Source organism: Borostomias antarcticus (genome assembly GCF_949987555.1).
Source record: "Borostomias antarcticus genome assembly, chromosome: 14".
Lineage (NCBI taxonomy): Eukaryota > Metazoa > Chordata > Actinopteri > Stomiiformes > Stomiidae > Borostomias > Borostomias antarcticus.
In genome coordinates this window covers 7,336,627-7,357,440 of record NC_140247.1, presented here as the reverse complement: position 1 = coordinate 7,357,440, position 20,814 = coordinate 7,336,627, and the positions used below count along the sequence as shown (strand labels likewise).

Here is a 20,814-nt window from a genome sequence, read left to right as displayed (position 1 = left end):
AGAGCAGAGCGCATCATATAGCTACAATTAGTAGCCCATAGCCATTAAAACGGCTTATTGTTTTATTCATATATCAACTAGATAATTCGATAATAATGAGTAGCCTATAAAATGAATTCAATAGGGCAAGCCTTAAGTTGTAGCCTAGGCTACAGTACAATCACAAGACGTATAGGCCTAGCCTATCGTAAAAAGCGTTGCGTTCTCATAGGCCTATATTAACTTAGATAATTATTAATTATGCTCAGGTCATAATGTCCGTTGAAAATAATTCCCTCTAAGCAGAATTTGAATTGTATTAAAATAGGAAATGATTCCTTCTAGGTCTATATAAAAAAAAACATTTTTCTAATGTGTAGCCTATAGGCGATGAACAAAACAGCCACAATGTAGCCTGCTTAGCGAGCGGGCAGTCTACCATAAAGTGTATAACCATAATGTAATATATCTAGACTACATGCATTGTGGTATTTCTTTATATAGCCAATTGTTTCTCAATAAACAGTTATGTCATCCTCTGAGTCCGAATGTAGGCTAATAGACCGGCAGCTCTAAATGCCTTCCCAATCAATGAGACATGGTTGTAAAAATGATGTTTTATTGATGAAAAGGGTAAAACTGAAGAGTCATTGCATTGATCGATGCAGTCCGCTACCAGCAAACACTGAAAATACAGGTCCTCCAGCGAACCTGGACTAGACTATTGTAACCCCCCACCCCCCCAAATTCTTTTATATTCAAATAAACTGGAGGAACCGGTTTCCTAGCCCTGGATCGTGGGGTAGCCTGCGTTAGCGGGTGCTTTGCCATGACCGGCCATTGAATTTATGTGTTGCCATTCATTTAAACCACCATCTCATCTAGACTACTTCTGTTGCTGCATTTTTACATTTATGCTTTCATGATTTTAGAGCGCAATAAACATTTTTGCAGGATTCCAAAAAGTCCATCCATTCATCCAACTTTGTTCTGAGCGCAGCGCAGGCTGGTAGCCTACTGTCAAGGCTCACGACTGATGCACTCCCTTAACACGTCTCTTCCCAGGCCATCAAGATAATTTCAATATGAAAGACCTTGGGATTCCAGGAGTCAAGGCCGTTTCAGACGGGGAGCGACATTCCGCCTGCGTTCTGCTCGGAGCGGGGGAGGCACGCGTCCTGCGCGCAGCGGGGCAAGCTGACTACAATTCAGCTCTTGTCGCGGGCGGGCGTGTGCAGCATAGTTCCATATGAGAACACTCCTCGGTCCAATTCCGTATAGTAGATCAGCCTGTGTAGCCTACTTTCAACGAATGTATTATTAGACATAATATCATAATAATATATAAAGCCTTCAACGACCTCCTGCTGCCTGCCTGATGGTCTCAGGGCTAAAGAGACCGCGCGATCATTCCTCTAGCTGCTTTGCTGCTAATGCGAGTTCGTCTCCGTTCCTGCCCGAGAAACAGAAGTTGAACTTATAGCATCAAAATAGCTACAGGAATCAACGTTGTAAAGTTATCTATCTGCTTTTTAGCCACCGACAGCTACCGTTAATATTATGGAAGCTGCTGTCGTGAGCTAACGTGCTATCACGGTCTCATCGTGCAGCTTCACAGCCTGCTATTAGCAGACAGCATTAAGTTGACAAAATCACACTTGCACATCATTAGAATTCCAACCATTTATATGGGATTTATCATTCAACTAAACATGGAACCTGAATAGCCTAGGCTACTACCTGATATTTCAACCTGCTGCCATCAGTGATCGGCGCGTCTGCTTGTTTGAGTCATGAATATCTTACGCAGTTACATTCCATGTGTCCCAAAACTGTTAAATCATTCCCCATGTAGTTCACTATGAGTCGCACTCAATACATCCATGGTAATAGGGAGGGAGTGAGTGAACCATTTCAAACACATCTCTGGTCATCTCCGTTAGCCATCTTACTCGTCCTGATGCCATGTTCCATATGAGAACACTCAGCCTAATGTATTAAACTTCTACTTGTCCCGACAGTTAACAGATATAGACCCGGCGACAGTTACAGAGATAGAAACTATAAATAGATAGGCTTTGTTCGTAATAATTAAATTACAACCAGACAGACAACAAGGAGTTTGAGAACGGTAGGCTAATCTAATGTGCGAGCCAGCAATGGGTCAATGAGTGGTATTACTGCGCCCCTATGGGCAGGCGAGCGGTGGTGCGGAATGACGTAAAGCGCCTGTTAGAATACCGCGGGTCAAGTTACATTCTTATGTTCCCACATCTGTATATGTGTGTGTGTGTGTGTGTGAGAGAGAGAGAGAGAGAGAGAGAGAGAGAAAGAGAGAAAGAAAGAGTAGTAGACTCACTGTGTCGGATATCAAACACAGTGTTGCTGCTGTTGCAGATAAACAGATAAATGAACAAACCCATCATCAATCTTGGAAATGGTGAAAGAAACAGTCTTCTACTCTGCCAGACATCACCAGCGCATGAACGAGTCCCAGGCCTGCTATCTATTAACTCCCTCTCTCCTTCTCTCTCTCCCTACCTCTCTCTCTCCATCGCTCCGTTCCCAGCTGCCTGACAGACGTGTGAAAGATGAATCCTCCATCCCTCCTCCTCTTCTTCGTCTCCTCCGTTGCCTGTGTCAACCTTAAATACATCTCCAAGAGGAACTCAGGTGAGTCCACAACAGTCCTCCTTTGAATCTGTCTAAGCCTCTCTCTCCTTCCCTTGCTCTCTCTATCTCCCTCTCTGTCTCTCTTACACACTCACCCTCTATCTCTCTCTTTCTCCCCCTCTCTCTCGCTTTCTCCGTCCCTCTCTCTCCCTGTAACTTTCTCCCCCTCCCTTCCTCTCTCTTGCTTACTCTGTCTCTCCCTCTCTCCCTCCCTCCCCCCTCTCTCTCTCTCTCTGAATGTTTGTATCATCTGCTTCCTCCTCATGAGGGGAGATTACATAATATTTGTTACTGTATCTACCCCTCCTTGGGTTTTATTTTGTCATGTTGTGAAGGTAAACCCTCTATATGGCTGGTAAGCAGGTGTGTTGTTGATATTATTAATGTTGTTCTGACTGATATTCTGTCAGAGTTTCTGTTCTACCTTTCTTCTATGTGTGTGTATGCCTATGTGTGTCCCTGTGCGAGTGTGTGTGTGTGTGTGTGGGTGTGTATGTGCGTGTATGTGTGTATGCGTGTGTGCGTGCAGCTGGGCTCCTCCACACCATCACTACTGCTGCCGGAGTATCTCCTCCTGGTGTGTGTGTATGAACAGTATGTGTGCTTTCAGAGGGGTGCGTTTGTGTGTGTGTTTGCGAAGTTGTGTATATGTGTATTTGTGAAGGTGTGTATGCTTTCAGAGGTGTGTGTGTGTGTGTGTGTGTGTGTGCGTGTGGCCTGGCCACCTCAGGGCTAATTGTCTAATAAGTCCTGACCTAGTGGGGCTCAGCATCAGCCTGGGGAGTCAGCAGCAGCTGTGACCAGCTTATTGTGATACTGCGCTATACACACACACACACACACACACACACACACACACACACACACACACACACACAGACAGCAGACAGACAGACAAACAAACAAACAAACAAACAAACAAACACATTAGGTCTCCCAGCATTCCATTTGAAACCTTCCCTGAGGACACCAATCAGAACTCATTACTGTGACATCATTTCCTGCGTGTCCTTGATGGAAGCGGAGAGTGAGCGTAAAGGACAGCAGCAGAGTCAGGTCAGGAGACATCCCGGAGCACGTGCTGGAGGAGGAGGAGGAGGAGGAGGAGGAGGAGAAGGAGGAGGCCGTTGGCCAGACAAGGCTTCAACAATGAGGAGAGGAGAGGTGAGCACAGGGTTTATCAGCTGATCTGATCAGCAGCACAGCAGATAACGCCGGCCTTATCTCCATCTGCTGCCACAGCAGCCTAACGGTGCTGTCTGTCTGCTGGGGGGGATAATGACCTAACGGTGCTGTCTGTCTGCTGGGGGGGATAATGACCTAACGGTGCTGTCTGTCTGCTGGGGGGGATAATGACCTAACGGTGCTGTCTGTCTGCTGGGGGGGGGGGGGGGATAATGACCTAACGGTGCTGTCTGTCTGCTGGGGGGGATAATGACCTAACGGTGCTGTCTGTCTGCTGGGGGGGGGATAATGACCTAACGGTGCTGTCTGTCTGCTGGGGGGGGATAATGACCTACGGTGCTGTCTGTCTGCTGGGGGGGGATAATGACCTAACGGTGCTGTCTGTCTGCTGGGGGGGGATAATGACCTAACGGTGCTGTCTATCTGCTGGGGGGGGGGGGGGGGGGGGGGTAATGACCTAACGGTGCTGTCTGTGCTGGGGGGGGGGGGGGGGGGGATAATGGGGGAGAGCTGAAATGAGAGGAGGACACAGTAGAGAAGACACGAGAGAGAAGGGAAGAGAAGAAGAGATGACATTACAATCATTTAGCAGACGCTTTTATCCAAAGTAACTTACAATAAGTGCATTCAACATACGTCAGTGGAGGCTCGTCCATTGAGGCAGAGGAGGACAGTCCTCCTCAGTTTTTGGAGAGAAGAGAGGGATTAAAATATAAATATATGAATTTATTTATTCATAATTAATATGATCTCAGTTTTGTTCATAAAGCAGGTTTTCCCTATGGATAAAAACCCATTATTGTAATTCTAAAGCTCCAACAGTGACATATATAACATGCAGCTGGAGGACCCATAGATATCTATGGAAGGGAGGCTAGCCTCCCTTAGGGCGGGTTCTTTTCTCTTAAATCAATGTAATGCCTTTTTTTCTTGCTAATTTGTGATTGGCCAAAACGCTGAAAAATTACCGCAAGGGAGGACAGTACTCCGGCCCTGTCTGAACAGGATTGAGATATTGACATTTTGTTAGTCCAATCACATTCCAGATTCCAGATTTACCACAGTGAAGGCCGATTGAGTCGGCGTTGATGTCTGTTTCTATTCCCTGTGCCATTGGAGACTTTTTGTGTGTTCGTAGCTCCATAATATAATACATCCAAAAGTATTATGGGACATATTATACATCAAACTGTTCGTCTATTTATCTTGATTCTAGCCATCTAAATATCCAAGCTGACATAAATACTTTTGAGCTAGAGCCGTCTGAACACGACAGTTCCACTGGCTGGCTATAACGTTAGCTACGAGGTGCCCGTCAGGCTACGGCATAGGCAGGCGCGCAGATTGGCTGGAGGTGCAAACTGTCGGCAACTCGTCCAAAACATTTCTAGAGACTGGGTCGCAACACCGGATCGGAGAAATCCACAGCCTGGCTCCTGCTTGCGTGAGAATTGATCGCTTTGCGGCTTATTCCTCATCCAGTGATGGATGGGTGGATGAAAAACTTTCAACTGAATGTTCATATTGTTCTAATAATTGTATTCTATAGCAACATAAGAGTGGCAGCTTTGACAGCAACCCAAATGAGCTAATCCCATAGCTGTACCAAAACATTTTTCATATATCACCTAACCTCTCCAGCACCTCACCAATATATATTATTTTCTCTCTTTAGAGAAGAGTAGCTTACAATCCATTACAACAACTATTGCTTACAATGTTTTATTGTTGTTTTGGAATATTTTATCATGGATATGATAAATAAATGCTGCATCTAGTTAAAGAAAGTGTTATTCAGTTTTTCATATGCTTAAATTGACTGTAAATCCACTTTAAAGCTGATATTTCAAATAATAACTGACTGAGGGAAAGTGCCACCCGGCGCCCATGGGCGGTTCGCCTCTCTTCCTCCTGTCCTCCTCAGTTTTTTGAGTCACCAGCCGCCACTGACATACGTAGGGTAGTGAAGTGTACTACTACTCGCCAGAATCGCATATCCTTTCTTAACAGGCATCTAAGAGCTTAACCAGTCTTAAAGTTGAAGTGCAAGTATTTCTTGAAGAGAGGAGTTTTCAACATGTGGTGAAAGATGGGCAGCAACTCTGTGAAAGAGCCATGACACGGTCGATTGGCCGCAGGGGCCTCGGAGCGATGGGGCAAACAGTTGCCTTGATGCAGCAAAGTGGTCAGGAGGGGGTGTAGGGCTTGACCGTGGCCTGGAGGTAGGAGGGAGAGGTTCCTTTCATTGCCCTGTAGGTTAGCACCAGAGTCTTGAACTGGATGCGAGCTGCTACTGGGAGCCAGTGTAGAGAACGGAGAAGGGAAGTGTGTGGGGGAACTTGGGGTGGTTGAACAACATCTACACCTACGACCTGCCGATCACAGTCTCCAGGAAGTATGCCTACGCAGGCAACCTTGCGCTGGTATACTCAGCTGGAGACTGGCAGGCCGTGGAGGAGACACTGAGCCAGGACATGCAGACACTAGCGGCATACCTCCGGAAATGGAGATTGAAGTTCAGCGAGGAAAAGACGGTGTTGGTGGCCTTCCACCTTAACAACAAGGAAGCCAAGGAATGTGAGCTCCGAGTGCACATCGATGGAACACTCCTGCCATGCAGCGCCGAACCATGTCTCGCTTGCCGAGCCGTGGAGCCTAACCATCTGCTCCACGACAGGCTCACTGCAACAGAGGAGCCTCCCCGGCGTCTCAAGTCGAGACACGCTTTTGTGCCTGACGCACGGGATCTCCTGCAGACTCACTGCAGAGATCTTAATATCAGCAAGGCTGGATGGGCGGACTACACCTGGCGTGTGGAGTGGGAGGCAAACACCTCCAGACTCCATGGTTTCATCCTGGCCACCGGTCCTTCCCCTCCCGGAATGGACTTACCCAGACTGGCGTGGGTGAGGATTAACCGCCTCCGGACCGGCGTTGGACACTTCCGCTCATCGATGCACAGATGGGGCTTGGTATCCTGTGCGGCGTGCGAGTGTGGTGCCGAGGAACACACCGCAGACCAATAATGACTGACTGAAATTACAAGTTTGGTCAAATCAAAAGTTTATGCGTTTCTCCTTTTTTTTTTTTTGTGTTGTGGATAAAAGTGTCTAAATGTATATTCAGTTTAATACATCATTCATATAATGTTCAATAATCAGTAATGTGTAAACACATTCTTTTTGTGTTCATATGTTTTATTGAATAACGGTGTGCACAGAAACAACAGTACAACAGTGTCAATTACACATCACAAACGGTAAACACATTTCTGGCAACGATGGGACTCGAACCGAGAACCTTGGATTCAGCTTTACTCTCATATAAATGTGACAGGTGGGACACTAGCCTCTCCTAACCAACACTCCTTACTGGGTCCTAGCCCCCTACCTGTCACATAAATACTTCATAGTATATAGAAATAGAAGTGTAAGGTTTTTAAAATAATTTGTGATATACATCAACATTTAAAAACTTGGAGGATGAGGCCACAAAAATCCCCCTTTCCCTTTTTTCTCTATTTTTCCCTCTCTTTTCTTCTCCTCCCTTATTCCCCCTTCTGTTCTTTTCTTCCACCCTTAACAGATTATTGGTCCCCAGCTTTGGCGCAGTGGCTGAGTGATTAAGCTGTTGCAGTAGTGACCTGGGGTCAAATCCAGACCAAGATTTAAAAAAAAAATCTTCATTACAATGATGAGTCAAATGAGGTTTAGATAGATAGATATCCACTTTATTTGCTGTTAAAAGCAAACATCTTTCTATGCATGTAAAACAAAATAATATCTGATTCTCATTCACTATTAGGAAAAATGACATTTTCTTAGCCTGGATCCTGTGGTCGGCTATTATATATAAACTGAGGTGTGACTTTAACCATTTCAACTCAGTTACACCAACAAAATGCATTAATGCACAGAGGCCTGTGCTGAGCACCCTTTCTAGTTGTTGTTGTTGTTGTTGTTGTCATACCTACTGTGGTAGGACTGGACTTCACTGCACTAGGGACACGATGAGAGTCTTCCAGCTGTGTTTTTCTCCTTAATGAAGCTCGTACAGCCTCTTACAGTGTGTCTTAGTCTAATGTATCTCTTCATATTTAATGACATGCACACACGCACACACACACACACGCACACCTACACACACACACACACACACATACATAAACACACACACATGTATATACACACACACACCCATCCACACGCACACGCAAACTCAAACATGCACACACAGACACAGGCGCAGACACATACACACACACATGCATATACGCACATGCACACTCAAACACGCACACACACAGCAGTGAGCGTGTTGGGGTGTGGCACCGTTAAAGGGTGTGCTATTTCGGTGTCCAGTACAGAGAGAAATTTCCTGCCACCAGTAGGTGGGGCTCTAAGCGTGACTCAATACCGACGTATAGATGTGTTCAGGATGCGACCTTCATCAACCCTGAGCAATTTGGAGTAAATCGGATAATGTATGTAGGAGTTATGAGGACTTCCTGTTTCACCAGTAGGTTGCTCTGTAGGTATGACGCAATACTGACTTACAGATGTGTTCAAGATGCGACCTTCATCAAGCATGAGCAATTTGGAGTAAATCGGATAACGTATGTTGGAGTTATGAGTACTTCCTGTTTCACCAGTAGGTGGCACTGTAAGTGTGACTCAATACCGATGCATAGATGTGTTCAGAATGCGACCTTCATGAATTTTGTGCAAATCAGATAATGTATGTAGGAGTTTTGAGGACTTCCTGTTTCACCAATAGGTGGCGCTATAAGTATGACGCAATACTGACACATAGATGTGTTCAGGACAGAACCTTCATGAAGCGTGAGAAATATCGGACAAATCGGATAATGTATGTAGGAGTTATGAGGACTTCCTGTTTTATGACGAAATGTCAAAATTTGGCGGGGCGCCACGGGAAGGGTGTTTGGTGAAAATTCAAGGTCTTAAGATGAAGCTGACCGAATATGAAGTTGATTGGATGAAATCTGTAGGAAGAGTTTGTTAAAGTACGAGGCATGGAAATGGTAAAAACAAGGGGAAAATGGCACATTAAGAGCAAAATGGCTGACTTCCTGTTGGATGTTGGGATAGCTCCAAGAGACATTTTGTCTCGATGAACTACATATGCCCACCGAATTTCGTTCGCCTACATCAAACTGAAAGGTGAGGCTCGCCATTTTAAATTTTCCAGGGGGCACTCTTGAGCCGTTTTGCCACACCCATTTCCGTCACCCATGAAATATTGAATTTTTCACTGGGAAAAAAGCAAAGTTTCATCCATTTTCATCTATGTTGAGGCCGCCAAAAAGGCATTTGTTTGGGGAGAAGAAGGAGAAGGTAGGAAAATAATAATAATCCTTACAATTTCAATAGGGCCTCGCACAGCCAGTGCTCGGGCCCTAATGAAAGTCACCCATTAGAATACTACTTGAGTAAAAGTCTTAAAGTAAGCAATATTAAATGTACTTGAGTATCAGAAGTAAAAGCTGGGAACGTAAAGTATCCAGTGTAAAAACCATCAATCCAAATGGCAGGATTATTATTTTATAAAAATCCTTTTTCTCCATCTAACACCATACCACGAATGCCTTTCATATTTGTAAACATAGCAGACATTTCATCTGGTGCGATGAATCCCTTAACTCAGAGAAAAGAAAACTCTTCTATTAGATGCAGCCAAGGGTATTTGTTGTCATCATGTTGAGGAGGATCAGCAGGTAAGGTTTGTGGTGGAGCGAAGTCTGACATGATTGCTTTAGTGATTTGGAGTGAGCCCTGGCTGTGTGTGCTGCAGGCTGGATGGCTAAATGACTGGGCTCCTTTTGGATGGGGTTTACGGCCCTTGGATTTACCCAAAATGATGAAGATTGGATAAACTCTGCTTGATGTCTCCGACATTGCTTTCATGATTCTTTTTTTTCTTCTTCTGATTGATTTGATGTTGTAGTGAATAAAAGTATACTTAAATGTAGTGAAGTAAAAATGAAAGCCAACAGAAATATTAACAGTAAAGTACAGATGTAAAACAAACCCTGACTCAAGTAGAGTAACAAAGTTTCTAACTTTGTTACTTTACACAACTGAAGAGAGATTCCTAATCTATGTTTAGGACCCTGATAGTAATCTAGTTTGTTTTGTGTTTTGGTTTCCTCATCCCAGTGTTGAGAACAAGGATTTCTGCTTTGAGTGATAAGTTGATTTATTAGGTGGGCTAGCTTGCAAAAGCTAGCCCAACTTGTCATATTCCCACTATTTCTTTCTTTCTTTTTTGGGGGCCAAGCAGCGCAGCTGCTGCAGCACCCATGTTGTGTTTGTACGTTTTCTTCTTTCTTTCTTTCTTTCTTTCTTTCTTTCTTTCTTTCTTTCTTTCTTTCTTTCTTTCTTTCTTTCTTTCTTTCTTTCTTCTTTCTTTCTTTCTTTCTTTCTTCTTTCTTTCTTTCTTCTGCCATTGGAGTCTATAGCAGCCCATAGAACCGTATGGTCAAAAGTTGTGAAATTTGGCACACTCATTCATGACAGTCCCCTGAGTCTTTTCACCAAGACCCATGTCCACAGCTCTAAACCTCTAGCACCACCAACCTGTCAAAGGTGGACCACACGGATCGGGGTACTGTCCCCAATCAGCTCTGACCTGAGAGGGCGGAGTCTTGCCACCACACCACTATCCACGCCACGGAACCCACAACTCAGCCCCTGAGTGGGCTAGAGACACACGGTCTTCACCAGTGGGGGCAAGTAGGTGGCCCAGAGAGGGGTACACTGTCTGCGACCGGCTCTGACTTGAGGGGGCGGAGTCTCGCCACCACACCACTATCCACGCCACGGGCCCGATGACTCAGCCCCAGAGTGGCCTAGAGACACACGGTCTTCACCGGTGGGGGCAGGTAGGTGGCCCAGAAAGGGGTAAACTATCCCTGACCGGCTCTGACCTGAGGGGGCGGAGTCTTGCCACCACGCCACTATCCACACCACGGTACCCACAACTCAGCCCCTGAGTGTCCTAGAGACACACAGACTTTACCGGTGGGTGCATGGAGATTGCCTGGGCCGTAGTAGTACTACTACAGTAGCTGTTACATACAGCTGTGGCAGCTAGCCCACCTCACATTTTCTCGAGGAAATGTACTTTCTAGTTCTAATTGCTGTTTGGAAAGCAATGCTGGTCTAACAAAGATAAATAGGCCTATGTTTGAATCGCCAAAGCTGTCACATATTTGACTTACTGCTCCTCAGATGTTGGCAAGCTGTTCTAAACTGTACTCCCTAATTGATGATTTCGCCTCCTTTTAGGAGAAATCAGGGACTATTTTGGGTACTGGAACAAGAAATCTTTGTCTCATTTTGTTCACAATGTTTACTCATTTTCTCATCCCTTGGTACCCATAATTTTAAATGTCTCCCTCTTTTTTAACTTTCAGGTTGTGATTAGAACATGAACAAGTTGAGGTAGCTTGGGTTGGGTTTGAATTAAATGTCTGCTGTTTTGTATGTATTTCTCTTTTAAGCAGGAGTCAAACTGCTTTATTTCAGATTTGGACTCTCTCTCTCTCTCTCTCTCTCTCTCTCTTTCTCTGTCTGTTTCTCCCTATCTCCCTCCCTCCCACTCTCTATCAAATCTATCATCTTTATTTAATAGGGTTGGTAATCTACACTAATAAACTCCAGATGAAATGTGGGATTAAGTGTTTGTGTGTGACGGATCACGCTGCATATTAATCTGTAAATAAAGTGAGTCCCTCAGTGACAGCTCATGCTTTATATGGGTCTATAATCACATCAGCAGAGTTGTTGTGTATCAGAACAGACATAGCTACGTTGGTAATGACTCCTCATATCCATCTCTCTGATCTGCTTAGCTGCTCTCCATCCTAGCAGGAAATCAACCACAATATCTCTGTCAATACTGGCAGAAACTCTCACACACACACACACACACACACACACACACACACACACACACACACACACACACACACACACACACACACACACACACACACACACACACACACACACACATACACACTGACCTCTCACTGGTCTTCAAACTAAGCTGACCACGGCTGTCTAGATGGGTTCTCCAAGGAATACATCCCCCCCTGACCCTCCTAACCCCCAGGGCAGGGCCGCTCCTCCCTACCACCCCCACCTCTCCCTTCCTCCCTCCCTCCCACCCCCACCTCGCCCTTCCTCCCTACCACCCCCCTCCCTCCCTACCACCGCCACCTCCCCTTTCCTCACTCCCTACCACCCCCACCTCCCCTTTCCTCCCTCCCTACCACCCCCACCCCCCCCTCCCACCCTACCACCCCCACCTTCCTCCCTCCCTACCACCTCCACCTCCCTCCCTACCACCCCCACCTCCCCACCACCCCCACCTCCCCCTCCCTCCCTACCACCCCCACCCCCCCCTCCCTCCCTACCACCCCCACCTCCCCCTTCCTCCCTCCCTACCACCCCCCACCTCACCCTCCCTCCCTCCCACCCACCACCTCCCCTTCCCTCCCTTCCTCCCTCCCACCTCACCTACCCCTCCCTCCCTCCCACCCACCACCTCACTCCTCCCCTCCACCCCTCCCTGCCTTTGATAACAGTTCAAGGTACCTATTAAAAATGCATCCTCTCTTTGTTTTCTACAGTTTGACACCGCTTGATTCACCTCTGACTGACTGACTGACTGACTGACTGACTGACTGACTGACTAACTGACCGGCTGACTGACTGGCTGACTGGCTGGCTGACTGACAGGCTAGCTCACTGGCTGGCTGACTGATTATAGTGTGTATGTGTGTGTGTGTGTGTGTGTTTGTATGTGTGTGTGTGTGTGTGTGCAGTAGGAGCTGTTAGAAGTGACAGTAATGCGGGGGGATGGGGGGCCTGGGGGTGTTACTATATGTGGATGCCAATTAATTACTGTCTTCTTCCTTAAGACCCAGCATGCCCCCTACCTCCCCCCAACCCCCACTCCTTCACTGCATGGCCCACCTCCCCTCCGCCCTCACCGCCTTCCTCCATCGGGCTTCGTCCCCCAGACATCCTGCACGCAGCACTGTGATGAGAGCAGAGAGGAGGCCTAATCCCCACCAACCTTTTCAACACAGTTATTAAATTAAAACTTAAGTCTGCTGCAATCTGGATGAGTCAACCTCTCCCCCTATACCTCTCTCCCACTATATCTCTTTCCCTCTCTCCCTCTCTCCCTCTCTGCCACTGTTTTTTCTCTTTCTCTATTGGCTAATTATTCATGCGGGGCCAATGAGACCCTCTCCTCTATCCTCCCTTCCTCTTCTCCCCTTATGTCTTCTCCTTTCATCTCCTCTCCTCTCTCCTCCCTTCCCCTTCTCTCCTAATTTCCTTTCCTCTCCTTTCCGCTCTCCTCCTCTGCACTCCTCCTCTTCTCTTCTTTCCCCTTCCCTCTTCTCCTCCTGAGTTCCTCTTATAGCCAGTTAAGATCATGTGTCACTCGGCTAAGAAAACATCTTTTCATAGCTAAGCTAAGCTATCCCCATGACAACGGGCCATGAAAAGAGGGAATGCCAACACAAGTTTGAGTCAAAAGCCAGCGAGCTACTGTACCAACCTTCCTCCTCCTTCCTCCTCCTCCTCCTCCTCCTCCTCCTCAGTGGTATGAACATGTTCGATACAAATGTATTGTGATAAGCACACACACGCGCACACACACACACACACACACACACCCCTACGTACAAACACTACACACACTCGCCTTAAACACAGGCCATAATGATCTTCTGTGAAGGGTAACGGAGAGGGAGAATGAAGAGAGAATGACGATGGAGAAAGGCTGAAGAGAGAGAGGTGTTCATGTGTGGGCATGTGTGATGTGTGTATAAGTGTGTGAGACAGGCTGAGATTTGATCAGACCTGGAGTAAAGCTGTGATTCCTACACCCACAGACCACCCTGAATCTGATAGGAACAGCCCTATGAATAACCACACCTACACTATATGGACAAAAGTATTGGGTCACGTACACATTACACCTACAGGAGCTTTTATGACATCCCATTCAAAATTCATAGGCATTAATATGGAGTTGGTTCCCCCTTTGCAGCTATAACAGCTTCCACTCTTCTGGGAAAGCTTTCTACAAGATTTTGGAGTGTGTCTGTGGGAATGTTTGCCCATTCATCCAGAGGATGAAGAGGATTTGTGATGGCAGACACTGATGTCATAAAAGCTCCTGTAGGTGTACACACACGCACGCACGCACGCACGCACTTACACACACACACACACACACACACACACACACACACACACACACACACACACACACACACACACACACACCAGTGTAGAGCACACTACCAGCATAGCACAGTAACCAGCATAGCACAATACCTAGCATAGCACAGTAACCAGCATAGCACAGTAACCAGCATAGCACAGTAACCAGCATAGCACAGTAACCAGCATAGCACAGTAACCAGCATAGCACAGTAACCAGCATAGCACCTGTCCCAACATAGCATGGATCCATGTACTGTGGCTGTCAGACAGCAGTAATTAAGCTCTGCTCCTGTCACCGCGAGTCCTTAGCCTGATAATTATACCAAGCATGAGCAGAGCGCTCATTGGAAAGCTGCTGCCAACACACACACACATACACACACACGCACACACACACTATACAAACACACACACACACACACACACACACACACACACACACACACACACACACACACACACACACACACACCACCTGTATTGTAACTTCACTGCAGTTAAATGAACTACTGTATGGAGGTGGCTGAGTTTTCCATAGGCTTTAGCTCAGTGATCCAAAATTGCCTTCCCTACAACTGAGATGTGTTTGTGTGCATGCCTGTGTGTGTGTGTGTGTGTGTGTGTTTGTGTGTGTTTGTGTGCATGCCTGTGTGTGTGTGTGTTTGTGTGCATGCCTGTGTGTGTGTGTGTAGCAAACCTGTTTATCTCTGTTCCAATAGTAATTAGACTGATGTCTGTGCTCTCTCTTCACAAGTCAAGGATGAAGAGACAGCTCTGCAGTGGCTCATTTAGTGTATCTGTGTGTGAGAGAGAGAGGGAGAGGGGGAAAAAGAAAAAGAGAGTGACAGAGAGAGAGAGAGAGACAGAGAGAGAGAGAGAGAGAACCTGAAAAGGAGAAAAAGGCAAGGAGAGTACCTGATGTGTTTTTATTTGGCCTCTGGGGAGCAGAAGAGAGAGAAGGCTGACATTAATGGATCCACCGATGGAAGGTATGTTTGAGTGTGCGCGCGTGTGCGTGTGTGTCTGTGTGTCTGTGTGTGTGTGTGTAACAGCAGTTACTAGGAGTTAGAATCAGGGTGGTGAGGGAGAACAGTGTTGTGTGGCCGTATCGAAGTCCGTATCGACTAAGTCATTAACAGAGAATGATCTGTAGAGAGAGACGAATGATGAGGGTTGAGCACGGAGGCTAGCCTCTGCTCTACTCTGCTCTGTTCTGCTCTGCTCTACTCTACTCTACTCTACTCTACTTTGCTCTGCTCTGCTCTGCTCTGTTCTGCTCTGCTCTACTCTACTCTGCCCTTCTCTGCTCTGCTCCGCGCTCCTCTCAGCACCTCTCCCTACTGCCGGCGCAGATATTGTGGATTTGGCAACAGCTGGTTTCTAACTATATATTACGATCTCCCTGATGGAATGTCTAAGGTAAGGGAAGACCATAACACAGCTTGTCCAGAGTAGCCTAAAAAGCTTGTGTGGTATTCAAAGGAAGTGGCAGGCGGACAACGGAGGTACCTTTTATAAAGGTTTTACTGAAATAATTATTTACAAATATGTCCTAGGGCTGGGCGATATGGCCTTTTTTTTTTTTTTTTTAAATATCTTGATATTTTTAGGTTATGTAACGATACACAATATATATCTCGATATTTTGCCTAAGCCTTGAATTAACCCTTTGATGCATACAATCACACCAGTATGATGATTCTAGTCCCTGTAACATGTCTGCATTATAATATTCTTGTTCATACTGCATTCACATGCTAATTTTTAACTTTCATGAAAAAAGGTAAAACTAGGGCTGCTAGCAGCAGTGAGCGGGCCCTCGCACCCCACGCGTGTCGGGGTGCGGCACCGTTAAAGGGTGTGCTATTTCGGTGTCCAGTACTGAGAGAAACTTCCTGTCACCAGTAGGTGGCGCTCTAAGCGTGACTCAATACCGACACATAGATGTGTTCAGGACCGTACCTTGATGAAGCGTGAGAAATGTTGTGTAAATCGGACAATGTATGTAGGAGTTATGATGACTTCCTGCTTGACCTATAGGTGGCGCTGTAAGTGTGACTCAATACCGATGCATAGACGTGTTCAGAATGCGACCTTCATGAAGCGCCAGCAATTTGGTGTAAATCGGATAATGTATGTAAGCGTTGAGGACTTCCTGTAAACAGTAGGTGGCGCTATAAGTATGACTCAATGCTGACACACAGATGTGTTCAGGATGCGACCTTCATCAACCCTGAGAAATTTGTAAATTTCTCTTTTTAAATAAATAAATAAATAAATAAATATATTTACACAACATTTCTCACGCTTCATCAAGGTACCATCCTGAACACATCTATGCATCGGTATTTAGTCACGCTTAGAGCGCCACCTACTGGTGACAGGAAATTTCTCTCAGTACTGGACACCGAAATAGCACACCGTTTAACGGCGCCGCCACCCAACACGCATGGGGTGCGAGGGCCCGCTCACTGCTGCTCGCAGCCCTAGTTTATTTTATTAATTAAATTAAAAAAATCTCTACTGTGTAAAATAATAAACTTGGGATGCTACAATTATAAGCTGAAAGTGTCTGCTGTGCTCCACTAGTCTGACACTCAGATTGAATTGCTATTCAGATTCAGGGGCGGGAGCCAGGCTACCGATCCCTCTTCACTCTGTCCGCGTGCAACAGAGTGGTTCGCAGCCTCGCAGCACAGGGCAACGGTGTTCACGTTACGGCATGACGAGCTCCACAGTTTACAGATTGACTCATTGATGTTATGAGGTTACCCAGCTATTAGCATTGGGTTTAAATCTGAAATATTATCGAATAGGCGCTTTTGGAAATCCTCCGCCACCCTCTAGAGTAACCAACTGAGCAGCCCTCAGCCCTTTCACTTTCCTGAAAATGAGAGCAGGCACATAGAGCCTTATCGTTCATGATTGAGCATCACTACTCTCGCCCTACTGTAACTCTTGCCTGAGGGAAGACGGCTGGTGGTGGTTTGGCTAATTGGCGAATTGATTCCGAAAAAAGGCAGCATGGGATCCATCGTCTGGTGGTGAAAAAGAGCGAGAAAAGCTTGTGGCTGCGGCTGAAAGCAAACGTGACAAACTAAACTTGAATATTCATGATATAGTCATTTACTACATCGAGCAGAGACTAAGCCGCGATATATCGCGTATATTCGATGTATCGCCCAGTCCTAATATGTCCATGGACAATAAACAATAACAGGGGACAATAACTCAATAACACAAAACAATAACAGGGGGTTAAACAAATAACAAACCAACACAACTAAACCGTGGACTGACAGAGGCAGGGATGGAAGGGAGAAGGACCGTGTGAGCAGAGGTCAAAACAAACGTCACCCTACCTTACCCTGCACTCTAAACTAGCCTAACTATAAGAATATTAACCGCTAGCTACCTAAACTGCCCGGACTAACCTACCTGCTACAAAAACAAAGGGACCAGCGCTCACTCTTCCTAGTGTGTTTAGACAGATGGTTACCTACGTGATGTAGTGTAGACCCCAGGGTCTCTTCCCCTAGCCCTTCTCCCGAGGGAAGGAATAAGAACGGGACCACAACACGATAAAGAACTCAACTAGGTCGAACCAAAAGTATTGTGGAAGTATTATGGAAATGTGGAAAACAAACAGAACCAAACATAATCACCCCCTTTCCCCGCACCCTACACATGCAACAAGCCACAATATATAGGAGACAGGACGACAGGTGATTGGATGAGACAGCTGGAACACAGGTGGACTTGATGGAGACTTGATGGACAACAATTAGCAGAGGGATCAGCAGCCTGGACGGAGGACACACCAACACATGGGGAGAGGGGGACACAGCACAAAAACCACGCGGACATACACAGACGTAACACTGTAGCATCTGGCTCCTTTACTACCTGGACCCCAGAAGCTAGGAGAGGAGGAGGAGAGAGGAGAGGAAGAGGAGGATGGGGTAGGAGGAAGGGCAGGAAGAAGACGTAGGGGAGGTGGAGGAGGACGAGGAGGAGGCTGGAGAGGGACGGGGAGAGGAGTAGGAGGAGGAAGAGGAGGAGGAGAGGAAGGAGGCTAGTTGGTTGACCTACATGTGTTGCTGACATTAAGATTTAGCTGAAGGCAGGTGGAGGAGAAGACTGTTCAGAACCTAAGATGGAGGTTCTGAACAGGTCGAGGACATTCTTCTCTTCTGACATTCAGATGGTCCTGAGGAAGAGAGGAGAGGACAGTGAAGAGAGGAGAGGACAGAGGAGGAGAGAGGAGAGGAGATGGGACAGGAGAGGAAAGGAGAGAGGAGAGGAGAGAGGAGGTGGCGACCAGCTGCCTGACCCGGTGCCTTGCCAACATGCAGGCCTCAGCAATGTCCCATCATGCATACCTACTCACCTTGACAGGGTGGCCAAACACGCAAGACAGAGATGATATGCTATGCACACAAAACAATGTGTGTGGTTAGATCTGTGCTGTGCAGGCCTGTGTGTGTGTGGTTGTGTGTGTGTGTGTGTGTGGTTGTATGTGTGTGTGTGTGTGTGTGTGGTTGTATGTGTGTGTGTGTGTGTGTGTGTGTGAGAGAGAGAGAGAGAGAGAGAGAGAGAGAGAGTGAATCTGTGTGTTAGACTGTGTGGGTGTGTATGGTGTGTCTGACTGTGTGTGTGTGTGTGTGTGAGAGAGAGAGAGAGAGAGAGAGAGAGAGAGAGTATGTGTGTGTGACTGTGTATTGTGTGTGTGACTGTGTGTGTGTGTGTGAGAGAGAGAGAGAGTATGTGTGTGTGTTTGAGAGAGACTGTGTCAGAGAGAGAGTAGAGAGAGACGAATGATGAGGGTTGAGCAGGGAGGCTAGCCTTTGCTCTGCTCTGCTCTGCTCTGCTCTGCTCTGCTCTGCTCTGTTCTGCTCTGCTCTACTCTGCTCTGCTCTGCTCTACTCTGCTCTGCTCTGCTCTACTCTGCTCTGCTTTACTCTGTGAGAGGGAGAGAGAGAGTATGTGTGTGTGTGTTAGAGACTGTGTCTGTGAGGGAGAGAGAGAGAGAGAGCGTGTCTGCGTATTTCTATAGATCAGTGCTGTGTAGCCTGTATAGTGAGAACTTTCACCATTAGCTTTAACTCTCCTGAGAGAGAGAGAGAGGAGAGAGAGAGAGAGAGAGAGAGAGAGAGAAAAAAAGAAAAAGAAAAGAAAAGAAAGAGAAAAGGAAGAAAAGCAGGAAAAATAGGCGACTGACAGCATTTACACTCTCCGCTTCGCGTCAAGCTTAACAACGCCCCCTCGCTGGTGTAAAATCACTGTAACCCACGGCCTCTCGTGGTTTATTGCTTAAATCTAATATAGTGTTTACAGATCGACATCTACCTCTCTTAATGTACTCAATGAAGAGTCCCCAGACCTTAAGAAATGCACAATGTGCATCAGACAGAGGGTACCAAATTTCTTCAAGATATATACAGGAAACCATGTAATTTAACAATTTTTGAAGCAAGGAGGAGGAACAGATTGGCCGTCTCTCCTTTTTGCTGTAACCAAACCAAACAAGTGCTTCTTGTAATGCAGAGGGAAGAGTCAGAGAAAAGTTGGAACAGTCCAGTATCACCAAGAGACAGTCATGGTCCAACTGCCTGCTGTATAAATCGCTGTACACACAAAAGATAAAACGTTTTTAAACTATCATGGTATAAAATAGATTTTATAAAACCTGATCGGAAGTGGTTTTCAAGAGTTAATTGTTGTAGAACGCCTTTGCAAAAGGGAAAGTAACTTGGCAGCCCCAAACAAGCATACACATGATAGTCAGCCCACACATGATTCAAAATACTCAGCTAGAAGGCTAAAGTGCAGTACAAAACTGTCACTTGTAATCTACAAGTAGTAGGGGGCAAACGTTGCTCACTTGGACAACAAAGAAGTTGATATGACAGTCTACTATGCCTCTGCACACTCCACGTCAACGAGCGTCATCATCGCGCCGAAAAGGGCGAAAAGCAGCGTGTCTACCCGGGATTCAGGTGTACATCTCTGCCGATCGGAGCTGGAGGCGAGACATACCCATGCTTACTGCAGAGTCAACAGACTGAATGAATGTCCCCATTTACATGTCTGTGGGTCTTGGTGAGTTTTCGGGGCAGTGTGAAAAGGATAACACACACACACACACACACACACAGCGAATGAGGGTTTAGTATTTATCTCTCTCTTCCTGCTGGAGGCTCTTCTGATAGAGGCTGTGGAAGCTTAAGCGATCTGGACGAGGGAGAGAAGCAGATCTGATGAGACGTTGCATCCTTTCTACACTTACACACGCACTTGCACACCAGTACACACACACACACACACACACACACACACACACACACACACACACACACACACGCACACACACACACACACACACATGCATATAGGCATGCATGTACAGTATGCGCATAGGCACCCCTCCCCCCCAAGGGTTTTCATATAAAAAAATCTCTCAGGTTATACAGGAACTTGTAGCTGTAATAAGATATTACATCTGATACTATCTATGCTATCTGTGCTAGGGGTGTGCCGGGAGCCCACTATTTGTATTTGTATTTGTATTTGTACTTGACAGCTAATTATTCAGATTCGGACGACGCCGGAAGTGGGCGGGGCTTAAAAGTACCGGAAGTCGGTTCAAAACTGTTTAAACTGGGGGGAAATGTAATTTCTTTAGCCTAATATTAATTGGCAT

The 20,814-nt window shown here is 46.3% G+C and overlaps 1 protein-coding gene across 1 annotated transcript in view; it reads left to right on the top strand.

The window, feature by feature from the left end:
* Window positions 1-2,570: 2,570 nt before the first annotated feature.
* Window positions 2,571-20,814, top strand: part of il1rapl2 (interleukin 1 receptor accessory protein-like 2) — a gene marked incomplete at both ends in the record, with an annotated part of 278,776 nt that continues 260,532 nt past the window's right edge. The window contains one exon of the mRNA XM_084448392.1: window positions 2,571-2,652. Within this exon, the coding sequence (XP_084304518.1) occupies window positions 2,571-2,652 (82 nt within the window). The remainder of the gene's footprint in view (window positions 2,653-20,814) is intronic.